The sequence below is a fragment of the Myxocyprinus asiaticus genome, chromosome 29 (genome assembly GCF_019703515.2).
Source record: "Myxocyprinus asiaticus isolate MX2 ecotype Aquarium Trade chromosome 29, UBuf_Myxa_2, whole genome shotgun sequence".
NCBI classification, from domain to species: Eukaryota; Metazoa; Chordata; class Actinopteri; order Cypriniformes; family Catostomidae; genus Myxocyprinus; species Myxocyprinus asiaticus.
The window spans coordinates 34806490-34832620 of NC_059372.1; the positions used below are offsets into that span (position 1 = coordinate 34806490).

General features: G+C 37.9%; 1 protein-coding gene across 2 annotated transcripts in view; it reads right to left on the reverse strand.

Moving 5' to 3' along the window:
• The window catches only part of nkain4 (sodium/potassium transporting ATPase interacting 4), a 93803-nt gene extending 69717 nt beyond the window's left edge, over positions 1-24086 (reverse strand). Inside the window, exon 1 of one of the 2 annotated variants that reach the window (XM_051661834.1) lies at positions 23764-24086. In XM_051661834.1, coding sequence (XP_051517794.1) covers positions 23764-23817 — 54 coding nt within the window. In that variant the 5' untranslated portion in view covers positions 23818-24086. The remainder of the gene's footprint in view (positions 1-23763) is intronic. The other variant, XM_051661833.1, reaches the window with a different exon arrangement.
• Between the last annotated feature and the right edge of the window lie 2045 nt (positions 24087-26131).

The window sequence follows — 26131 nt, forward strand, 5'->3', positions numbered from 1 at the left end:
TTCAACTCTAGGTTCTAGCCAAGTTCCATATCCTCAAAAGTGATATAATAGGTGTGGGTGAGAAACAGATGAATATTTAAGTCCTTTTTTTACTATCAATCTCCACTTTCACTTTTACATTTTTCTTCTTTTGTTTTTGGTGATTTGCATTCTTCGTGCATATCGCCATCTACTGGGAAGGGAGGAGAATTTATACCTATTCTAAATTATGCTTCTAAGACAATCACAATCATTCTTGTCATTTTAACCTAACCTCATATGTTAGTCAGCTAGTTTGCAAGGAATAGAAACATGTATATTTTTAAAAAAACGTGAGATGTATTGATAAAGCAGCACTGGCCCGATCGGCAATCTCTTTCACACTGGGCTATCAAACCAGCCCTACTGTTGAGCCCTGCACACACATACCACCCTCTCTGTTACATCCCTATCTTTCAGAAAGATAAAGAGGGTGTGTTTTCCTGAACATGACCCGTGACAGCATCTATCCTTACATCAATCCATTCCACCCTCCCTCTTTCCTGTGACCCACATCAGAGAGATCATTCAAACCCTTGGAGAGGTCAACTCTTTTCTGCCCCATTCTTCCTACTGATAAAGAGGAGACTGTTTTCCATCCTTGATAACAAGCCTGCTGTTCAAACATCACACACAGACATAGATGAAAGCCATAGGAGAGTGATCTAGGCATTTAATGGTCTTTCCATTTTTCTTTCCCTCCTCTCTTCCCTCAGTTGAAAATCTATTCCATGAAGTCATTTCTTCCTCTTTAACTTGCTCCTGAGGAATTCTTGGACATCGCCGACATTTTAGTGCTGTGGGTGGAATTTTTAGATGGTCCCTAACGTACGATGGCTATGAAGGCCCATTGGAGCATTTTCAGGCATAATTCTACAACAAGCATGGATTGTTTTGAGTAGAATGTTTTATGCCGTAAAGTAAAATATACTCTTTAACCTCACTGTTTTCAAACTGATAAATCACAAAGTAAAATCAAAAGAAAAATAAATACAATGAAAATGTATTGTGAAGATAAATGAAAATGAATAGCTTAATAGACCAAACTCCAGCTTTATAATGCTAAAATTTATCCATTTTATTTTCTCTGAATTGTTGTTCGATTTTCTCCCCTTTTTATAATGCTTTATAATGCTAAAATTTATCCATTTTATTTTCTCTGAATTGTTGTTCGATTTTCTCCCCTTTTTCTCCCCAATTTGAATTGCCCAATTCCCAATGCGCTCTAAGTCCTCATGGTGGCATAGTGACTCGCCTCAATCCAGGTGGCGGAGGACTAATCTCAGTTGCCTCCACGTCTGATACCGTCAATCCGTGCATTTTATCACGTGGCTTGTTGAGCGCGTTACCGCGGAGTCATAGCGCGTGTGGAGGCTTCACGCTATTCTCCGTGGCATCAACACACAACTCACCACACGCCCCACCAAGAGGAGAAACATACATTATAGTGAACACGAGGAGGTTACCCCATGTGACTCTACCCTCCCTAGCAACCGGGCCAATTTGGTTGCTTGGTAGACCTGGCTGGAGTCACTCAGCACACCCTGGATTCGAACTCGCGACTCCAGGGGTGGTAGTCTGAATTCCGGGTTTTAAAGTTTACATTTAATCATAAAAATAAAATAAAAAACATCTAATCAAATGAATTTATAGCATTTTATTCATATGAAAACAGAACAATAACTTTTCAACATATCATTGCATTATTTTTATTAAATGAAGAGCTTTTATGCAGATCCTCACAGCACAATCCAAAACACAACATTTAAGATGGTTTTATTTATTTATTTCATCAAATACAGTGCTGCACAGTAGAGCATCAGAGTATCAATGAATGCAGAAAATAAAATCTTGCTTGTGAGATACTGCTTAGATATATTATTATCATTACTACTACTACATTAAATTTTACTATACAGAAGTAATATATTTGTCGCATTTTTTCAATTTTAGCCGTCTAGTTAAAAGGGACTTATTTTAACGTTTTGGCGGAGAACCGTATGCTTTAGATGACTACACCTGACTTAAACCTGCTTATTAAACCACAAAAGGTTTTGATTTAATTAGATGAATATATGTGTTGCACTTCACAGTGAATAAAGTGCTCCACTCATAGTCATTTATACATACAGAGCACACATGATGTTAATGATTAGTGTACAGTGTTAGTGTATAAGCAGCTCACAACACTTACTGTTGAAGCTCGCAGCTAATGCGCGCTCCATCTCTCACCACCAGGCCGGCGATTACGTAAATTAAGCTCACACCTTAAAGTAGCTGGAAAAAAATCGGCTAGTGTGATGCAGGCTTAACTCTATAGCATCCTAGAACAATTGATGGCAGTTTCAGTGTTAGACAGCTCCTGCTTCTGTTCTACTAAATGTGTGTTCTATATGCTAGTTTGGGAAACAGATTTTCATCAGAAAAAAAAAGTAAATGAAGTATATAATTATTTCCCATGTTATGATCACCAAATCCTGTCTGTTTTTCTGGCTGATTAAATGCTTCTAAGCACAACTTGTTTAAGACTGATTTTATATTGGCATGCGTTTAAAGTATAGAAAATATTTTATGTGTACACTAAAGAATTTCTGTAATTTTAACGGTAAAAGAATGTAAAAATGCTACAGTAAAAAAACATTGATTGGTTAACGGGTAGTTCCCTTAATATACAGTAAGTAATAATACACATTTTTACGGTAAAATAATTTTACAGTATAATTAACAGTACAAAATTTATATTATGTTTAACAAAAGAATGCATGTACTTTTTACAGTAAATTACTTAAGATTAGATAAGATTTTTTTATTTTTGGTGGTAGCTGACACAAAATACTTGTGGGAAGTTGGCATGTGGTTTTATATGCCATACTCCATCTAACACTTTCAACAGCATTTAAAAAAACAAAAACAAACAAAAAAAAAAACATAATTTTTATCATAATTTTTACTACATTTTGGTTGGTAAATATTTGTTTGTCTTCAGAAACTGCATTATGTTAGAAAATAGCAAATGTTGTTTTATACTTTTACAGAGGACATTTAAGGTATAATGCCTGGGCCCCCCTAGTAAAAATGGTCTAGAACCGCCACTGCCAAATATGACACAAACGCACCAAAATGTTGTCCAACACTATGTTCTAAGTCCTCTGAAGTCACACAATAACTTTGCGTGAGCAACAGACCAAAATGTAAATAGTAACTCCCTTTAAAATCTTCCCATCTACCTAGCTCTCTAACCTCATTAAAAAATGGCGCATCATGAAATGCTCTCTAAGATCTTACACTGTTAGTGTTTTTTTATTTCATATTTCTATAGCAATTGGACCACTGATCCCCTTAAAACACAAAGACAGCATTGTAAACAATGAGAATTGTAATTTTATAGACCAACCAACCCGATCTCATGAAAAGTTGTACATAATTTAAGAGTTGGCTATTCCATATGGTCTCGCACGATGTTGTTCGCATAAACTCATACAACTTCATCACAGAAGCGCGAGTTCAGTGCACAAGGCGTTAAGGACATACTTATTAATATTATGCCCTTACCCAAACCCGTTATCTAAATGTAACCAATCAGTAGAGTGTGTAAACATGATAGGAAGCTGTTGTGTGTGACAGAAGCAAGTAACTGTCACGTATTAGATGGAAATGATGTCCAGTGATGTCACTGGCTATAGAGAAAGTCGTAGGAATTCAAACGAGTGTAGTCGCATGATATCATACGAATTAGCCAAATTTAGAAAAGTCGTACGAATCCTGACGATTTCACAGTGAGAGTGTGTTGGACCAACAGAACTATTCTGAAATGGATCTGTGGAAATCACTTTAAACACAACATTAATTCAAAGAAAATTTATAAAATGACTTTTTTTCAGAGGCTATGATAACAGCGGAAACATAACACTAAAACATTTCCTTTGAATCTAGCCACTGATTTTTAATTTTTTTCCTAACCATAGCAAAAAAATGCAACAGCTGCCAGCATGTTTTCATCAAAGCGTGCTGTAATTAAGTCCCTGTTGCATTCATCATTGTAAAATCTATCATAATTCATCTTTATTTGCCATAAAAGTAATTAACTGCTCAATTCACAGTCAGCTGTCCAGTTGATAAAGCAGGTAATTAGAACATCAGAACACGCTATTACAGCATGTAAAACAGAGTCAGTAAATTCTGTTCAAACCTATAAACTGAGACATAGAACTGAGAAACAAAGAACATTAATGGACATACACTATATTGCCAAAAGTATTCGCTCATCTGCCTTTAGACGCAAATGAACTTAAGTGACATCCCATTCTTAATCCATAGGGTTTAATATGACATCGGCCCACCCTTTGCAGCTATAACAGCTTCAACTCTTCTGGGAAGGCTTTCCACAAGGTTTAGGAGTGTGTTTATGGGAATTTTTGACCATTCTTCCAGAAGTGCATTTGTGAGGTCAGACACTGATGTTGGACGAGAAGGCCTGGCTTGCAGTCTTCGCTCTAATTCATCCCAAAGGTGCTCTATCGGGTTGAGGTCAGGACTCTGTGCAGGCCAGTCAAGTTCTTCCACACCAAACTCGCTCATCCATGTCTTTATGGACCTTGCTTTGTGCACTGGTGCGCAGTCATGTTGGAACAGGAAGGGGCCATCCCCAAACTGTTCCCACAAAGTTGGAAGCATGGAATTGTCCAAAATCTCTTGGTATGCTGAAGCATTCAGAGTTCCTTTCACTGGAACTAAGGGGCCAAGCCCAGCTCCTGAAAAACAACCCCACACCATAATCCCCCCTCCACCAAACTTCACAGTTGGCACAACGCAGTCAGACAAGTACCGTTCTCCTGGCAACCGCCAAACCCAGACTCGTCCATCAGATTGCCAGATGGAGAAGCGTGATTCGTCACTCCAGAGAACGCGTCTCCACTGCTCTAGAGTCCAGTGGCGGCGTGCTTTACACCACTGCATCCAACGCTTTGCATTGCACTTGGTGATGTATGGCTTGGATGCAGCTGCTCGGCTATGCAAACCCATTCCATGAAGCTCTCTACACACTGTTCTTGAGCTAATCTGAAGGCCACATGAACTTTGGAGGTCTGTAGCGATTGACTCTGCAGAAAGTTGCCGACCTCTGCGCACTATGCGCCTCAGCATCCGCTGACCCCGCTCTGTCATTTTACGTGGCCTACCACTTCGTGGCTGAGTTGCTGTCATTCCCAATCGCTTCCACTTTGTTATAATACCACTGACAGTTGACTGTGGAATATTTAGTAGCGAAGGAAATTTCACGACTGGACTTGTTGCACAGGTGGCATCCTATCACAGTACCACGCTGGAATTCACTGAGCTCCTGAGAGCGGCCCATTCTTTCACAAATGTTTGTAGAAGCAGTCTGCATGCCTAGATGCTTCATTTTATACACCTGTGGCCATGGAAGTGATTGGAACACCTGAATTCAATTATTTGGATGGGTGAGCGAATACTTTTGGCAATATAGTGTACATTGAAGCTGTATTTCCATTCACAGAGTCCCTAAGCAGTGTCTATGGCGCCCTACACGATTAGCATTTAACAAATACAAGTGTATTTTTCTTAAAATATAAACATTTATTTCTCTACTTCATGTCAAGTGATATTTCGGTGTATCCTTTTTCCCTACGCCGTTGTGTCTTTCGAACTAAGCATACACTGTCCTACAATATAGAATATCACTTAAGGTGAAATACTAAGACTTTCAATTTAAAATTTGAATATTCAACAAATTCAAGATAAAAATGCACAATTAGAAGAGTGTGCCAAGTACTGACGATGGCATTCTTGGGCTAAAACAGACACAGTGCAATGAAGAAAACAGAACACATGTTTCTCAAGACGCGTTTTTAATGCTGAATTTTCAACTAAAAAAATGCAACGCTCCTGCACGAGACGCTGAAATAGCGGACATGGCGCAACAGTCAAAGACGTCTCTCTAGCACATGCTTACATAGAAAAAGACAGACCCATTCGGAGTGAACGGTGGAGGTGGAGGTCTTTGGCAGTTGTGTCTTGATTATGCCTTGGCTTGCTCTTATGAGCATCTTGCTGCATAAGCATTAGGTAGATAGAACTGTATTTTAATAAAAAGAAAACACTGGTGAAACAGGTATTATTAAGCTTGAGTCCATGTTAGTACTATGGCACTGGTACAGGATACTGTGCAACACTAAGTTAATATAGAACTGTCTATTGAAGCGATCAGCCAGATATGTTTTTTGCAATAAACAACCGCTGCAACACGATGCTGATTGGTTTATATTGATTCTCTGCACCCTCTTGTGGGCGGGGGAGACAACGTAGTTTTAAAAATCAGATGTCTTGTAGATTTTTTCCCCTACCTGAAATAATGTTTTTAAAACTCAAATAAAATTCCAATTTGTCAAATCTGAATTTTATTTCTCAGCCCTGTTGACAGCCCTACTAAATAACCTGTAAAAACGTGGAACACGTAGTGTTTTTTTTTTTATTATTGCAGCAAGTAAAGCAATTCATACCAGATAAACATTACACTTACAAAAACATTCTCTCCCCACACTAACGTTAGAATATAGATCTCAGAGTTCAGTGACCTTCAGGGTCAGCAGGAAATCAATGAAGTACTGAAGCTGAAATGATAATGGACCTGCATCTAGAGGTCTGTAGATGTTCACAGTGACTTAACAGAAAGTGAGCTTAACGTTAACCCACACTAATCTGAATATTCTCATTCAAATATCAGACACTCACTTTATATAACGACAGACCTCTCTTCCACTTTTTGCATGTTAAAACACACGATGGGTTTTTTCTGCTGCATAATATGTGGAGTTGTCATGGGAACCAGCCCACTAAACCACACACATCAGAAAGTGCTTACGGGCAGAGAGAGCCCCCTGGTCTTGGGGTTCATATTTATAATTGGTCCTTTAAGAGCGATGGTGAGATGAAGAGGAGGGGTAAGTTAAAATACTCCGCCCTCTGTCACTCTCTTAGCCCCCGGCCCATATGATAAATCACACACTCACCAATCAATAATTCACACATGTTTAAGGAGGGGGAGAGGTCAAACCGATAGTTAGTGACAGACACAGATCCTGTTGAGAGGCAGTAATGTGGTGGTCTCCCTTACATTTGAACAGTAAAAAAAAATTGTATCTAGCGTTCAAACAGTGGGTTTTATTTTTTACATTACTCTCTCTCCAATAAAGATTTAAAAAATTGACAGAATAATAGATCGTTACTAACGTTAACCAGTGAATTATCAAGTTGGCACAAAAGTCTCTTTTTTCAAGGTAGCTATGCAGCAGTTGAAGTACAATCATCTATTTTGTTTGCTAATGTTAGCTAGCCAGCTGCTGTCAACGGATGCCCAGCGGCGGCAGCTGACTGTGTTTACATTCACAGAAAACAATTATTTCAAATTTTATGATGCTGTATGTTGTCCTCCTGCCACGTCTGGTGAGCGATTACCTTTAAGGCGTGGTCACACATATCTGTACATCACAAAATAGTGATCTCAATGGGAATCCACGTAATCGTGAATTTCGCGGATAGACTTAGGGTGGCAAAGAATTTCCCCTGGCGGATTTTGCGTGGAGTTCAAGTTTGGTGAACTTTACGGCAAACTTTCGCAGTGTTGACCAATAATGTTGACCAATGTGCTTTGTTATCATTTTAACAGTGAGTTTCTTTTCAATTTCACTCTGCCAAAGTAAAAAGTGCAGCATTGTCAGTTATTTTAAACTTCTTTAAACTAAACTACTTTCTATCTAATACTATCTCTTAGTGATGGGAATATCGGATCATTTTACTGACTTGAATCTTTGAGTCTCATTCAGCAAAATGAACAAATCTTTTTTCAAGTCATTTAGTTCATTTCATTCATTTGAGCAGAATTAAATTAAAATGTTACATTTTCAATAGCCAAATCTACCCCAACACGTCTACTTACGCAAACTTTGATTATAGTCCCAGTAAGGAAAAATTGATAATGCAGCCAATGACAAATTATGAGAAACAAATGATTAGTTCACCTCTGGAATCTTCTTGTCAGAGTCGTTCGTTCTTTTGTCACGTGATAGCTGTATGTGCATAGTGTATACAACTGTCACATGACAAAAGAACGAACGACTCGGACCAGAAGACTCAAGAGGTGAAATAATAATTTCTGTTTCCTGTGTGAGCAATGCATAGCGTATACGGCTGTCACGTGACAAAAGAACGAACAACTCAGACCAGAAGACTTGAGAGATGAACTAATCGTTTGTTTCCTGTGTGAGCAATGCATAGCGTATACGGCTGTCACATGACAAAAGAACAAATGACTCGGACCAGAAGACTCGAGAGATGAACTAATCATTTGTTTCCTGTGTGAGCAATGCATAGCGTATACGGCTGTCACATGACAAAAGAACAAATGACTCGGCCCAAAAGAATTGAAAGGTGAACTAATCATTTGTTTCCCGTTCAGCGCCTATGCAGTTTTCACGTAACAAAGAACAGTGGTTGTGCAATGCACATGTGCGGTCATCACTCTCTGAGACTACTCGTTCTTCTGAGTCACATAAAAGATTCGTTCAAAATGAACGAATCATTCATGAATGACCCATCACTACTATCTCTCTGTGTATCACTCTAAGGCTTACAGTTGATTCAAATAGAGTTTGCCATTAGCATGTAGCTTTGCTAATGTTATATTCTGCTAGAGCACAAAAATACATAACATGCACACATATTTGGTGAAATGGTCCATTTTAATTGGCCTGTATGTAGCCATTTTTATCAATTCTTTGCAGTACTTAAAATACAAACATACATACAATCAATATTTTCCTCGATTTTGTGTGCCATCTTGGATGATTTGTTTTTACTTTACTTTAATCTGGGATTGCTTTATCCGTGAAGGATCCATGTGCTGTTGACTTAAGCCACATCAACGGCACTTAATTTTTGTTTGAAAACGCATTGATTTGCTACATTTATGCCTCTTATCCACATAGAAATGGCATTTTTCTCCACCAAAAGCGGTCAACAATGACGTTAGGAAATGGAAAATTTAGTTTTCAAATGAAAACGGGTGTATTTATGTGGTGTTAGAACTTATCCAAAATAACTAACTGGAACAGCCTTTACATCGAAAGCATCTATGATGGCAGCTCAATAGGTTTTGGATCAGACCATGTATCTGTCTCTCCTGTAAGTACAAAAATGTTACATTAGGAGTCCTCTCGACAGGTGAAGATGGGTGTTCTTTCTGTTGTTCTTGGATATAAAAGAAGAATAAACCAAAACATAGAGATTATCTATCCCTCTTTTGCATTCACTTTCTCCATGTGTAGACTAGAGTAATATATGATCATCAGAGTCACCTTTCCCTTCAGAGCTATTGATCAGCCTCTGGGTCAATGACTAGCCTGCTGTTGCACTCAATACCAGGGACTTCAGTTTTTTAGAGTGTGGTCAATACTCATAGCAAAGGCATCAATTGACCCTATTCTGACTGAGGCATCTTGTTGCGGACTCAGCAAACAGGTCATCCGAGTCAGTTGTCAGGACTGGGTAATGATTCAAAATGACAAAATTCTAAATTTAGCTAAACTTCAGAGAACACACCACACTGTAGTTTTTGAGAGGTCAACTACCTGAGGCCTGCTGTTACCTTCTCTTTACTGGTGCACTAATATTATGGTCATATAATTTCATGCTTAAAACTTGCTGAAAAAGTCCAGTTAAGAACGATTTGCATGCTGGACCAAACTGGGTTATTCTGGTTAGGTGCTGATCTATTCAGATTCAGATCACCTCCGTTCCGCCCATTCTTGTACATGCTGTTAGTTTACTTCACAAAGTCAATGTGCTTAGAGACAACTGTTTTTTTTTTTTTTGTTTGTTTGTTTTTTTTTCACAGTCAGAATTCCAATCAGTTTTCCACAGTCAATGTACATCACACTAATGTGACATCAGGATTGAGAGAATGAAAAAGAGGCCTTCTTCTCCAACATGAGGAGCTTCACAAAACATTTAATCAGTAACTTAATTCTAATGCGCTCAATTTGATGTCAGTATGTTAGTAAATGTAGATAGAGGTCAAAGGTTGAAGAGATGATCTGGTTGTTTGTCTGCTGGTGGGGTGTTGATAAAGGAGTTATTCATATGTAGTGTAGTGTATTCATAGTGTAGACTGTGTGCTTGAGTAAGCAGTGATATGGAAACTTAACTATTGTAGCATCATTTGGTGACCAAAGAAAACTGCTGGGATATGAGCAAAAACATATTTCATGGCTACCTTCCAGCTTTTCCGAAGATATAGACTTGTACCATAGACTTCAAAATACACTATATGCCAAAACATTATGTGGACCTCAAAACACCACACCCATATGTGTTTGTTGAATATTTAATTTCAAAACCAATGCCATTAATAGGAAGTTGGTCCTTTAAAACAGCTTCCACTCTTTTGGGAAGAATTTCCACTAGATGTCTGGCTCAATGTTCCCATTCATACCAAAATGATCACACGGGAATAGGTTTCTGAATATTCATGTTCTCTGAAATCGACCCCATTCTGGCTAATTACTGACAAGCACATTGTGCAAACAACCTCCACAGGTTCCGGTCCCATGTAAATCAGGAAGTAAATACATTACTCATAAACATTAATGCGCCACTCTGTGAACATTTCACACAGAAACTGGAGCTCACATGTACCCATACATTCAACAACACTTCCAAATTCAACCACTGGGAGCAGTGTTTCAAATTTCGGATAGCACAGACCGATTTAAGGAGCAGGACTCGCCAAATTCAACTGGTCCCATGGAAACCAGCAAGTAATCACATTCACATAAAAAATGTTGCAATTGACGTGGAGGTTGCATTTTCATTCTTAAATTTACATTTTACTCCACTGATGATTAGGGTTGAGGTTTGGGTTAGGGGGTAGAGTTAATAACATATGCATTCCTGTTGACAGGATTACATTTACAACTAAAAATACAACTCGCTTTTGTCGCCACTCTGTAGACATCATAACCGGAAATGGAAGCTCACACGTGCCCATTTGTTTAACAACTCTTCCAACTTCGACCACTGAGGGCAGTGGTTCAAATTTCGTTAACCGATTTTAGCTGCAGAGCATTCAAACTACCATCGCCGAATTCACAGTGTTATCATTCTGATCATACCTAAAGTATTCAGTGGGGTTCAGGTCTGGGCTTTGTGCAGGCAGTCAAGTTCTTTCACACCAGGCTCAAACCATTACTTTATGGACCTCAATTTCTGGGCAGAGGCATTGACATGCTGGAACAGAAAAGGCCCTCACTAATATGCTGCAACAAAGTAGAAAGAACAAAATTCTCTAAAATGTCACTGTATGCCATAGCATTAACATTTCTCTTCATTGGAATTAAGGGGCCTAGCCAAACCCTGTTAAATAGAAGGAGTGTCTACTTTGCCACATAGTGAAGCTCACTGGGTTTTGGAATAGAACTAAAGATTTATGGAGAAATATCATTCATCTCAATTGTCCTGTGGCTCTAAGAACTGTCAGAGGTAGTATGACTATATTCTCCTGGTCTAGCGCTGCTGCAGTCTTCCTCTCAGCTGGATTCCTCATTGGGCCTGTTCTCCGCCATCCCTTACCAGACAGTTATGAAGAAGCATTAAGAGAATGGGTTTGTGTGTGTGTGTTTGTGCTTGTGATCCCATTTCCAAGCATCATGGGTGTAAATTGGGTCTCACACTTTTTCTGTGGTCTCATTCTGATTCATTCTGCTAATTACACTTAATAACAGCCAAGAGCATTAATGAAAAATTGGTAATATGGAAGACACAGATTGTATGAGAGAAAAGAGGGGGTGGCGTTTTTTTTTTATTTTTATAAATATTCATATGCTTGTCTGGCTGCGAGAAGCATGCATTAGTTGTTAGTTTGAATTAATGGATCATTTTCAAATCAGCTGATAAATAGAGCTACGCATCTCTGCCGCCATTTGTCTGGGAGATAGAGGCGGCCGTCAAGTCTGTTTCTATCTCCCCTGTCTGTCGTGAAATAGCCAACAGGGGCAAATTAACCTTTACAGGAGGACAAAAGGCTCCATCAACATACCAGTAAACCCCTGTAGCCCCAGTAATGGCACCTCCCAAGCAAATTAAACCACAAATTACCCCGTCCCCTCCTGTTTCCTGCACTCCCATGAGGGTCTCTGACTTTATGGAGTCGGCTCGTCCGTGTTTCTGCGGCTTCTCGTTTCTGTAGGGAGCTGTTAGTTTAGATAGTCTGGCAGTCAGTGGGGGGTTAATAGTGAAAATACATGACATGTCAAATTTACTTCTCTCTATAGATTGACCAAGAGTGAAAGGGTGGTGCTGACTGGGCCTTTTATTCTGTGCGAGTGTGTATGTTAAAAGAATGTTCAGGATTCAATACAAATTATGCTGTCGATTACCACAGACAGTATTCGGCCCTCAGTTTCCTTCAAACAAACAAAAATCGTCTTTAGGTTAATGATCTTGCAACGGAGGATTTCAAGGCATTGAATGTAATACATTTTAAAACAAACGTAAAAAAAAAAATAGTAAAGTACCACGGCCCCTTTTGGCATATCGCGGCGCAGTTTTGCGGCCCCTTCAGCCCTGTTTCACGGGCGGCCCACCGGGAAAAGTTCTACGGTTCTCCCTATGGACAGTCTGCCCCTGGTCACAAGACTTGGTCACAATACGTGTTCACATGAGACTAGGGAGATAAAATCGCTAACCTTTTCTGTGTAAGGTTATATCCATTTTTTCAACTCCTTTCCTGACCGTGTAAAGCTGGTAAACCCAGTAACTTTGCATAATAGGTGCAATGATACCAGCAAATGATTGTTTACATGGTCAGAAAATAATCCTGCTACAGGAATTATGTAATATATAACCAAAACTTTGTTCATCTAAAACAACAGTCCCACTATTAAAAGTACGATTTATTTCAACTTTACAGTTCAAATAACACATTTTTGTACGTAAGACTTAATTAATGTCCTTTCCTTTGACAAAAATACAAGCTGCACATTTAAGCCTTTTATCCCTCCGGAATGCCTTGCACCATACACGTAGACTTTCATTCAAAGTGCATTATTGTCTTTATGAACTGAGGGGCAAGTCGATACTTTTAGTGGTAATCAACAGCATGCTACAGATGCTGTCAATAGAGCTTTAAGGAATATTGCAGGGTCAATACAAGTTAAGCTCAATCAACTGCATTTGTAGCATAATGTTGATTACCCAAAAAAATCTTTAATTGCAGTTGCAGTAAGACACTTACAATGAAGTGAATGGGGCCAGCCCATAAACAATAAAATACACACAGTTTAAAAAGACAAAAACAATATCCAGGTTAACATGATTTTAGCATGATAAAATCACTCTCTAACCTTATCTCTGTAAAGTCATTTCCAATATTATAACTTCGTTAAAATTACAACAGCAATCTGGTAAATCCCGCAACGCTGGTAAATCCTTGGTTTTATCACACTAAAATCACTTTAACAAGTATATTGTTTACGTCTTGTGTGCAATACTATTGAAACTGTGTTTAGTTTTATGTTTATGGACTGGCCTTCCTTTGGACTTCCATATTTATGTGCCTTACTTTTACTGCAATTTTTTTTTTTTTTTTTTTTACTTTTTAAATGAACAAGGGACAAGATGAAATAATTTTTTGTGGTAATCAACATTATGCCACAAATGCTGTCGATTGAGCTTAAAGGAATAGTTCACCCAAAAATAAAACTTCTCTCATTCACTTACCCTGATGCCATCCCTAAAGTGTATGACTGTATTTCTTCAGTAGAACACAAATTAAGATTTTTAGAAGAAGATAGAGCTCTGTCAGGTCATTATAATGGAAGTACAAGGGTGCCAGCAATTTGACAGTCCAAAAGTCACATTTAGGCAGCATTAAAGAATCATTCATTGATTAACTGGAGTCACATGGATTACTTTTATGCTGCCTAAATGTGATTTTTGGACCATCAAAGTGCTGGCACCCGTGTACTTCCATTATAAGTACCTGACAAAAGCTCTATCTTCTTCATTTGTGTTCTGCTGAAGATAGACATTCATACACATCTGGGATGGCATCAGGGTAAGTGAATACTGAGATAATTTTCATTTTTGGGTGAACTATTCCTTTAGCTTGTATTAAACATGGAAAATTCCTGTAATATGTAAGGAAAGGGAAAAAGTGCATGTGGTTGATAAATGTTGTATGTGATATCTATTTAAACATTGAGGCTTTGATTTTACGTGTGTGTGTTCATGGGTCAGCAGACAGAGTGTATCCTTATCTTGACCTCATTACTGTATCTCTCCATGAGCCTCTCTGCGTTTCCATAAAGAGGTCAAAGACACATCTATTACCCAGAGTTCTTCATCAGTCACTTTAACTATTCAGCAGTTGTCACATACACACTAATGCTTTTCTTCTGTAGTCACCAATGCACAAGTAGAACTCTCTTTCTCTCCATCTCTGTCTCTGATGATTAGCCCTCTTTTGCTGTCTTCAGAGATCTTCAGCGTTCTTTGTCCTAGTTTTTTTTCTTTTTGGAGAGAGATATTCCAGAGATTTATTGTATTATAAAGTGTTTTTGTATGTGTGTGCATCCACTTTCATACACATTCTCCACCACGGACATCTAGCCTATGATATTAAAGAAATAGTTCACTCAAAAATGAAAATTACATCCATTCATGTCATTCCAAAAAATTATTTTCATCAGACGTGACCAGAGGATGTCAAGCTTCGAAAGGCCCCCCCAAAAAAGCAACATTAATGTAGTCCATATGACTTGTGTGCTTTATTTCAAGTAGGGGTAGACCGATATTGACGATTAATCTGTGCTGATAGTTGCTTTCTGGAACCAGTTTTTGGTTCAAATCTGTGCTGATAAGTTTTTGTTTTTTTTATTCCTCATCAATAAACCTTATCGGGTGAAATAGGCTTATATACATGCAAACCTCTTCATCTGCTGAATATATAGGCTATGAAAAGCATCATTTGGTAAATACATAGTATTAATAGTATTGTAAGAGCATTTTAAAATAAGAGGCCCCAGTGTCTTTTGGGCTTGATTATAGTTAAAAGTCCACCAAAGAGCACCAATTTTTATTTATTTATTATCCCCTTTTCTCCCAATTTGGAATGCCCAATTCCCACTTCTTAGTAGGTCCTCGTGGTGTCGCGGTTACTCAATCCGGGTGGCGGAGGACAAGTCTCATTTGCCTCCGCTTCGGAGACCATCAATTTGTTTAAATGTGGCTCACTGTGCATGACACCATGGAGACTCTGCACGTGGAGGCTCATGCTACCCTCCTCAATCCACACACAACTTACCCACACGCCCCATTGAGAGCGAGAGCCCCTAATCGCGACCACGAGGAGGTTACCCCATGTGACTCTACCCTCCCTAGCAACTGGGCCAATTTGGTTGCTTAGGAGACCTGGCTGGAGTCACTCAGCATGCCCTGGATTCGAACACGTGACTCCAGGATTGGTAGTCAGCGTCAATGCTCGCTGAGCTACCCAGGCCCTCCTAAGAGCACCAAATCTTAATTGTTCTGGTTATTGGGATTTTGGTTGCACAAACTGCTTTTGCGATTTTATTCATTTTAGCCTCATCAAAGGCTCTGGTGGTAGCCTCAGTGTTGGTGCCCTTTATAGTAAGGAACAATTAAGAAATTTGTATTCTATAAATAGATTTTGAAAAACTATCATCCAATTAATCAGTTATCTACCTTTTCCACCACCTTAGTTATCGGTATCAGGCAATTCCAGCATTACGGATGTGACATCTGCAGGGAAAACTTCAAATGTTACATCACATATAAAGTACTCATGACCAGTATATCGAACCATTTGAATGAATAACCATAAACACCTGCAGATAAAGTCCAGACACCAGAAAATATTCAGTCTAAACAAGTTTTCTGCCACTTTAGATCGGGAAATTAACTTGTGATATGGACAGACGAGACTAAAATAGACATGAGTTTTTGGGAGACCGCACACTTAGTAAAAACACTGTGAACTGAAAAGCACAATCCAAAAATAACACTAGCCACTTAATATAGGGGGGTTGGCACTCCTAAGAACATGTAATATTTAATTATTATTAATCGCGGTTTTAACATAAATGGAGAAAAAAAACATCATTACGGACGTGACATCTCTTCGTTGTGAAAGCAGCACTTACAAGACGAGGGAAAAACCATCCAAAATGCTAAAACTTGTAGACTATAATCGCTGAGACATCCATATGATATATATCAAGGCTGCATAATGCATAATGGATTGTAATCAGACTGAGATCGCGGTATGGCCATGCACGAAAACTAAGCCGTGAAAGGCTGCATATTAATGTCTGCATTGACTGCTTCAGACAGCGCTGCGCAAGCAAGTGGTGCCCTGGCTGAAGTAAAGTTTAAGCGAAACATAATCGGCGAAAAATAAATCATTATTGGTTGACCTCTAATTTCAAGTCTTCTGAAGCCAGACAATAGTGATCTAACCTCTCCACTGTAGCTCTTAAATTTCATTTACACTTCTGCATATTCAAACTTAGCACTACACGTTTGCATGCCATATTTGAATGTACTCGAATGTGAATGAGATTTGAGAACTATAGCGAAGAGGAATATTTTCCAAAAATTACAAATTAATTTCCATCTGTTGCAAATGCAAAGCTATTGTATGTCTTCAGTTGAAATATAGCACGAGTCATATTGACTACTTTTATAGTGTTTTTTATTATATGTTTTTATTGTATAAAAAATAGCAGCATGACCATTCGACAAAACCTTTTGTGTTCCAAGAAAGAAAGTCAAATGGGATGAGTGAATACATTACCCTTTTTACACGTGGTATTAAGATGCATTTACAGGTGGTTTACAGGTCGAAACGGTAATCGGATCACAAAAACCATATACAAATATGGTCAAAAACGCATGTGACCACGTCACATTTTAGGTGTAACACTATCCATGAGTAAATTGTGACTGAATTTTCAGTTTTGGGTAAACTATTCCATTGAACTAAGTCAAAAGCCCTATTCGGATGGGATTCGTTTTTTAAACAATGCTTGAGTTACAATTAGCATAATCCGATGTTTGAGATTTAATGTACTGATACAGATGGGACTAAAGATCTCCATTTTTATTACAGAGGTGGGAGTGTCTGTTTTCTAGATGTGGGCATTACAGAAGGTTGAAAACATAATTTAGGTGATAAAATTGGCATATCTTTGAAACTGAAAAATAAGTAACTTATTTAATTAATTATTTAATGTATTCATTTAATTTTAATTTATTAATTATAAATTACTTATTTTAAAAAAGCTTATTAAAATTACATTTGCATGAGTTTATAGAAGTGGCTGTTTATAATAAACCCAATTAAATAAACAATAGCCTACTTATCTGTGAATTATATAATTATAACATTACGTAATTAAGCAGAGAAATTAAGGTGATTATCTAACCTCATTTTACAGTGGCTAATCTGTGATTTGGCTCTCCTTGTTCATTTTATTTTTCTTATTTTTTCATCAGATGGCAAAAAAATCTACATCCAAATTGAAAGTCGAGCAGCAGGCAAAAGACTGGCACACATAAGTATGATCTTAACGGAAGTTCATGTAGGTCAAAATACATGAGGAGAAGCGTTGTGAAAATTCAATAGATCTTTATGTTTTCTGAAGAAAATGTGAGTTGTCCGTGCAAAATTAAAGGCTTCGATACACTCACAGCAAAGTTCTTTTTCATTCTTCGCTCCCCTGATAGCACACACAAATCACCCAAACTTCTATTTGATGTGCATATTTACATCTGGAAGATGTCATTTTTAGACATAAGACATTCAGCAGATGTCTTTGAGATGTTTATGAATTAGAATGTTTGTAAAATGTATATGTATTAAGATGTTTAGCAGATGTTACTTATAATGGGATGCTTTCCAGATTAAACTTTCTTAAACTGACATTTCGCTGATGTACGTGTGCTATCTGGGTGTGCTATATGATTTTTGTAGCCATATCGCCTAGCCCTAGCTTGCTGTCTACAAAAAAATATATCACTATATTTTTCAGCCTGTTGACAATATTCAATATATATCTCGATAGAACATGGAGTATTTTTCATCTTATCTTTGTTATCATTGAAAAAAAAAAAAAAAACTGTCAAATAACATTTTCGTCAGTAATTTAGTTGATGAGATAACCATTGGTTGCCATCTCATACACTGCTGGAAAAATCAGCTAAAGCCAGCCTATGCCAGCTAAAATGCTAAATGGTCTCAGCTAGTCTCCCAGCCTGGTCAGTCTGCTCTGTTGGCTGGTTTTAAAGGGGTTTGGGGTACTTTACAGTTAGTCAGTGTGATAAGTTTGGACGTTCAGTCACAGGGAAACAATGAAGTAGTTCAAGTAAGACTTTATTTTCTGTCTCACACTGCACACTCTTGGTCTCTTCTCTCAAAATGAAAACCCTCTCAAAACGAGAACATAAACTCTCAAAACAGGCTCTTAATAACATACACTCTTCATAAACTCTCCGAACACATGTCACACTGCACTCGTGTCGCTCTCCCTCCTCTCTAGCGTGTTTTGGCTGCTTTTGAGGTCTCTCTCCGCTATCACTGTAACAAGAAACAGCTGTTAGAAATTATGCCACCCAACTTGACGAGCCACACCACTCCCTCTCTCCCGCAAACAGACACACGACCATGCCCCCATCCCCACATTCAGGCTGGGAGACTAGCTTAAACCAGCTAAAACTGGCAAACCATCTTAAGCACCTTTTTTCATCAGGACAGAACAGCAGCAGTCATAGATTGCATCCAAATTCCTTTACTTTCAGAGAAAGTACTGAATCAGATGAAGAACTTTCTTCTCGACCACTGATTAAGTATTTTATGCTAATAGTGTGTTAACCACAAGGAACAACTTTCTTGATACCTTTTACACGTACACTTGAAAAAAGTACCTGGCTCACAGCTTTCTGCCATTTTTTTTTTTAATCAACATTTTCAAATTTGAACGCACACTTCAGAATCTCAGCAAATACCTATTATGAAGGTATTGTTGGCATACAGTATACTGTTTCATATATACAGAGTATTCAGACATCCTACTCATTTGACAATGCTTACTGCATACTGTGTAGCAGGGAAGTACGCTGGGATACTTTGATAACATGCAATCAGTCTTCTGCACACAAGAGCTGTTTACCGGTTTAGGCGTACAACGCCTGTTTACATTGTTGTGATGGAGGAGGTTGACTCTGAAACAATGCAAAAAGAGCAGCTACAAACTTATGGAAATGAGAACACCAGTCACTAACAGCTGAATCATGATGGCAGAATTTTAAGTCAATATAGCACTTAACTGATAAACAACCTCTATGAAACACTTAAGCTGGGTATTCAATGGACCAAAGAAGGCTGCAAGAAAGATTAAGCAACAATTATAGTATAATGCATTTCTCAAGAAGTTATATCTCTCTCTTTGACAGGAACATGGGTAGATCTAACTAATGACTAAACACTGAAAGCTCCCGCCAAGTTACTCTATCTAGAGTGCAAACAGATCAATTTAGGGCGTTTTCACACCAAGTTCGTTTGAGCACTCCAAGCGCTCTCAGAGCGGTATAATGTGAATATGTGAACAACCCAAGTGGTCTCAAACCCCTTTATAAGGACCCAAAATCGAACCACGGTTCGTCTGTAAGTCCTTTTGTGGTTCGATTGATTTGTGCGATGTGAAAGCGAAAAGGTACCAGTCTGCTTTGCATTTAATGACATGAGTACCTCATGGCTTGCCATACATAGCTGCAGTACATACTTCATATTCCAGTCACAATTTACTGTCCACATATGGGAATTTTAAGCGAATATTGATATACCATAATTACCATGACGTGTTTTTGTGTCTCATATTCCCTTCTTGTATTATTTGAGCACCTAAAATGAACGGACCGGCCGCATTCAGAGCAGAGCAGCGCATTAAGATGAACTGCTTTAAAGTGCTCTGATGGGCGTACCGTCTACTGGGGTTCACGCCAAATCTCAAGAAAATACAAGCGAGGATTTTTATAGTTTCACTTTAATTTTATTTGCACAATGGCAAATGTTCTTGGCTCATACACACAATGTAAATGACACGCAGGAGGAGATGCTTCCTTGCTCCATTACTCTCGAGATTATAGATAAAGAAACATATTTTCAAATACACATAGAATTTCTAATGTTTTCCTTCATGCGAAATAAGGGCTTGTAGGAGAGCCTTAATATAACGTGAGAGAGTGAAGAATTTATGACAGAAATACAGTATACATTATTACTATTACATAATGTGATATAATTGGCGGTGTTGTCTGGGTTTCATAAATTATATAACATGTAATATATTACTTTTCATGTCATTCTATACCTGTGCAATAATTTTTTATGAAAGATTCTAGATTTTTTAAAGCCTTAAAAGTAATCATATAGCCCCATTTTATTATATGATTTCAAGTTAAATATCAATAAATGACTACATAAGGTGTAGGCCTATCTGTCATAAGAATACATACACCTTAAGAAGTATGACAATTTGTATGACAATTGCTTATCATAATAATCCCAATTATTTATGAATAATTATTGTCAGCCAAATTTCATAATCATGACAGTCCTAGCTGCAATGGGGTCTGAGTACTTAAGGAACTGTGGTGTGAACAACAAGGGGTCTGAGACCACAATAATGTGAAGAGGACCAAAGAAAAAAAAACTGGGTCCTCTTTTAAGTCCACTTACATTGTGAACACCAAAAGCACTGAGGTCATTTGCGGCTGGTTCCCTTTCTGGTTCACTTTAACCGAACTGGGTTTGGTTCACTTAAAACGTACTAGTGCCAAGGGGTATACAACTGGATCTATGGGATCTGCACCTTGCACTATCACATACTAAACTAGATAAGTCAAGTTTGTCAAAGCCTTATTTAAAATAGTTTTAACAGTTTGAAGTTAAAAGGTTATACAGGAATTACAATCAGACAGACAGAAATTCAGACAGACTTGCGCGTTCAGAGTACATGTGGTTAGACCAACCGTGCCGTACGTGTTCAGCGCTCGTGCACTCTGCTGATGATGAAATTTGTGTCACGTCCTGTACACAGATGCCTAGTGTTCACGTCTGACCATAGTACACTTTGGGCTGAAACTTTAAAGCTCTAGGAGAAGTTACACTTGATAAGCTTGGTCTTGGTTTATGGATTTTGGAAAAAACCTAAACAAAGTCTGTAGGATAAAATTATGTTGGATATAACTATTGTTTAAAATATGGCTGTTGATTTAAAGCGTTAATTCAGTGTGATTAATAATACAATAATGCAATTAGTCATGTCCCTGGACCGTAATATGGAATATGCTTAACTTCTGAGCAATTCAAACTTGAAGTACCACCTGCAGTGGGCAGTAAGCGAAACTCCAACTGCAGAGATAACAAACCATAACAAACCACACTCAGGCTTGCTTGACACCAGCGACAGAACAAAACGAGAATGTTTTCTTGCGTTCAAACACAGCCGGATGGAGTGCAAGTCCGAATAAACTGTTTAACTTGACACAGCGACTTAAAAACGCTGCGTGTATGATGCGACACAACCAAAGTGAGACGCTTCAAAAGCGCCTGTCTGACGCATGTGTACACTGATACGTCCTTAGAAAAGCCATTGTAATTAATCAATCATGGACAGATTGATGGATTCAAGTGCAAAAATGTATTGCTGTGCACTGTAGGCCAATGACTGGCTTATGTTCCATAATATCAAAATAAATAATATACTGCCTTCTAAAGCCACTTTTTGTATGGTTATCAATGCTTTACTAGTCTGCCACAATAATGTAATGTATTTTTTTAGTTATCTGAATTATTAGATTTATAATATACACACACTGAGCACTTTATTAGGAACACTTGTACACCTGCTTATTCATGCGATTATCTAATCAGCCAATCATGTGGCAGCAATGCATAAAATCATGCAGACACAGGATCTTCAGTTAATGTTCACATCAACCATCAGAATGGGGAAAAAATGTGATCTCAGTGATTTAGACCATGGCATGATTATTGGTGCCAGACGGGCTGGTTTGAGTATTTCTGTAACTGCTGATCTCCTGTGATTTTCACACACAACAGTCTCTGGAGTTTACTCAGAATGATACCAAAAACAAAAAAACATCCAGTAAGTGGCAGTTCTGTGGATGAAAACGTGTTGTTGATGAGAGAGGTCAACAGAGAATGGCCAGACTGGTCCGAGCTGACAGAAAGGCTACGGCAACTCAGATAACCCCTCTTTACAATTGTAGTGAGCAGAATAGCATCTCAGAATGCACAACACGTCGAAACTTGAGATGGATGGGCTACAACAGCAGATGACCACATCTGGGACTTTATTAAGACCATAGTGTTCCTAAAAAGGGCTTAGTGAGTGTATATTATATTTAAATATAACTATTTATATTATGTAATTACTATATATTGAATTATTGTTATTTGAGGGCTTTTCTCAGCAAATATTTATATACATTAAATTGATTGATTAATTGCCATATCATTTAATTCATATTAATAATTGCCATTTTCTCCTGCTGTGATTTCAAAAGGTCACTCAGGCTCTGGTGAGTTTTATAACTTATATTTTCTGTGTCACAGCCATGATGTCAACTCCATCACCAATATTTTTAGATAATAGCTACATGTGTGCGATGCAAAATATGGTTATGCTGTCAACAACATCAGCACCGTCAGATTAAATGTCTGACGGTGGTGAGAATCCAATAGATGGACCTGAAAAACAACTTGAACCCTTCCTCTATTCTCAATACATTCCTAAATGAAGTGAATTCTAAACATGTCAATATGTATAATAAATACCTGATATAACTGTACAGATTATTGTTATATCTGACTGAGCATACGGTGTATTGGCAAAACAGTAGGTCGCACCAGATTAATCCAAAATAATTCCTTGGTACATAAACGTCTTTGGTTACACTTTCCATTCGTTAACATAAGTTAATGCATTAGGTATCATGACATAACAATGAACAATATATATTTTACAGCATTTATTAATATTTGTTAATACTAGCTAATAAAAAAAATAGATTTTTTCATTGCTAGATCATAGTGCATTAACTAATGTTAACATACACAACTTTTGATTAAAAAAAAAAAGTGTTACTAATTAAATGAACATTAACCAAGATTAATAAATGCTGTAAACGTATTGGCCATTGTTAGTTCATGTTAACTAATGCTGTTAAGAAACTGAACCTTTTCTTATTGTCTTGTTGCCTGTTTTATCTCTGTACTCGAGATCAGTTTGGTTGATTGATACTCCTGTTTAGTGTAAGAAGAGAAACACTCATGCAACTGGCCATAAAAGTCTCTTTTACAACCGGGTCACTGTATAGGGAGCTCTTCTTTGCGTCAACAACTCAAACACATGTTCAAGCTGAACTGAAGACAAAGGAGTTAAAACACACAAGCAAACAGAAAGTATAACATTAGTTGGATCCCATTGTGTATACATTGCAACAGCAACACTACAACACCAACGAAGCATAAGAGGCGTACTTCATAAAAGTAGAGAGATGATGAACCCTCGTAATTAGCTGAGTAATACACATCAAAATGTAACATCAATAAGAAAACAAACTCACCAACTGAAACGTGCACAGAAATATAAGGGTGCACCGTCCGCTGCAACACCCCATTGTGTTAAAGCTTAATTATGTGATCCCGAAAATGAGTCTAATCAGCAGAAAGTCCTAAACAAACACAGAGAAGCGCGTCAGTCGCTGTCCTACACAAAGCGCGTGCATTCCCATTGTTTCCTCCAGCGCTCAATGAAGCACGCTTGATTGAAGCACAACACGGGCGGAGCGTGGGAGCGTCGCGAGAGTGTGGCGGGTCGAGTATGTGTGAGAGAGATACTCGGGTGTGAGTGGAGTGAAGTGGAAAGAAAAAGGCAGAAAACAAGGGATAGACGGGGCAAGAGGGGAGGGTATAGTGTGGGGAGGGAGATGGGTGCTTTAAGAACGCGTATGTAAATTGAAGTGCCTCTGTTTTCTCTTTCACACACATACACGCGCGCGCGCGAACCCTAAACGTGAGACAAGGGTTGTTCATTCCCTTTACAAATATGTTGGCCTACTTTGGTAATTTTACACCAAATAACCTACTGTAAACCCGAAATAAGATGGCATCTCCTTCAAATAGTGTTAGAATCTTTCAGAATCTTTTTTAGACGCCGTGTCAAGTAAAAAAAAAAAAAAGCTCGTCTCGAGACACCTGCGTTCTGCTCTATTCGTAGAGCTCAGTCTAGGTTTTATTTTTGTATTAATTTTTTTAGCTCAACGACGCGTTCGGTGTGAACAGCCCCTTAGACAGCAAAAATAGTTAGTCAGTCATTGTGTTTACACTTATATTTGAGTTGAAATGCGGAGTTTGTGATCTGTTGATTTAATAATGTTCACTGCGCTGTTAGGAGGACATGGACAAGTATTAACAAAGCCAAAGCGCCATCTGCTGGATGTGTATCAAAACAACACCCAGGTCAATTTTAATTTAGCATTTTAGCACTGTTCAGCACTGTCTTTAGTTTAGCAAGGGACTTATTCAGAGGTGTGTGTGGTTATGATGTCATGATCTGACACTTGTTTTACTCACATTAAGATAACAGACACAATTATTTTCATATAACGTCTCAAAATTGGATTATTCACAATCTAATGTTAACGTCAGATGTTTTTTCCCACTAACTGACAGGGTATCTTACTTCTGTTCACCTTAAATATAACTGGACCTATTTTATACAGTACAGATTTAACATAGGCTACATAGAAGGGAATGCAGTCAGTGTTGAACATAACACAGGCTTCATTCTTCTATGTTTTATGCATGCAATCTCAGTAATATAACAATGATTTTATATGTTAAATGAAACTTTTAGAGATGAATGGCAGTCAGAGCAGAGGATGAACAGTACCTCTTTGTCAGACAGACTTATGATGTCTGTATTAAAGGAAAATCACAGGCTAAATACAAGATGAGCTCTATTAACAGCATCTGGCATGCTGTCGTTTACCACAGAAAAAGATTTTGAATGCATTTGAACAGTTCTGCACTTACAATAAAAGTCTATGGGGCAAACATACACTTGACATTGATTATTTTTTTAGAGTCAAGTTCATTTCAATATAACTGATATCCAGTCTATTTAAAAATACACAGCATTAACTGTATCGATACATCCAAACTGCATTGATACATCTAAAGTTAAAGTACACTCTCATATTCAGGACTATATTAACTTTGTTGACATGATAAACAATGGTTTACATTGGCAAACAATTGAAAAGGCTACACACACTCTAATGCATACAATAAAGGTCTAAATTAAAAATAAAAAGGATTTTTGCAGGTTGTGCAGTTTACTTAATTACAATGTAATTAAGTGTACTTATGCTTAGGTTGAAGATGGACTTTCACTTTCAAGTGATTCTGTCCTTACATTTCTTCACCTGACATTTACTAATGATTACTAAAATATATTAAGAAAGTTAAATAAAATAAACCTTAGTAAACTGAGTTTGACGAACCTAATGAAGATGAGTTAAAGCTACTATAGTACATTGATTTGACCTAATCCAACTAAATTATGTTGGCTCAATGAAACTGACTTTATTTGAATAAAAGACAGTAAATTGCTTGTAAAAACATTCTCAAATTCAGTTAAGTAAGGGTAATGACTTGTAAGTGTAATGATGAAGTTAGTTTGAAGATCAAGTGAAGAATATCTCTCTTTCTCTATCACTTGTTCTGTGCTCACCCTTGTCCTCACTCTATGACAGCTGTGGCTTTGTCTGTGCTGATCCATTATAGAAAAGCCCTTTAAAGTGGTTCCTCCCTCGTGCTGGTCTGCTCCTTCCTCTCTCTGAACATGAAGCAGAGTGATGAATCTTTTACAGGTTGAGCCTGTATTGCCATGGAACACTTCACTTCTGATTACATCAGTGTAACTTCAGC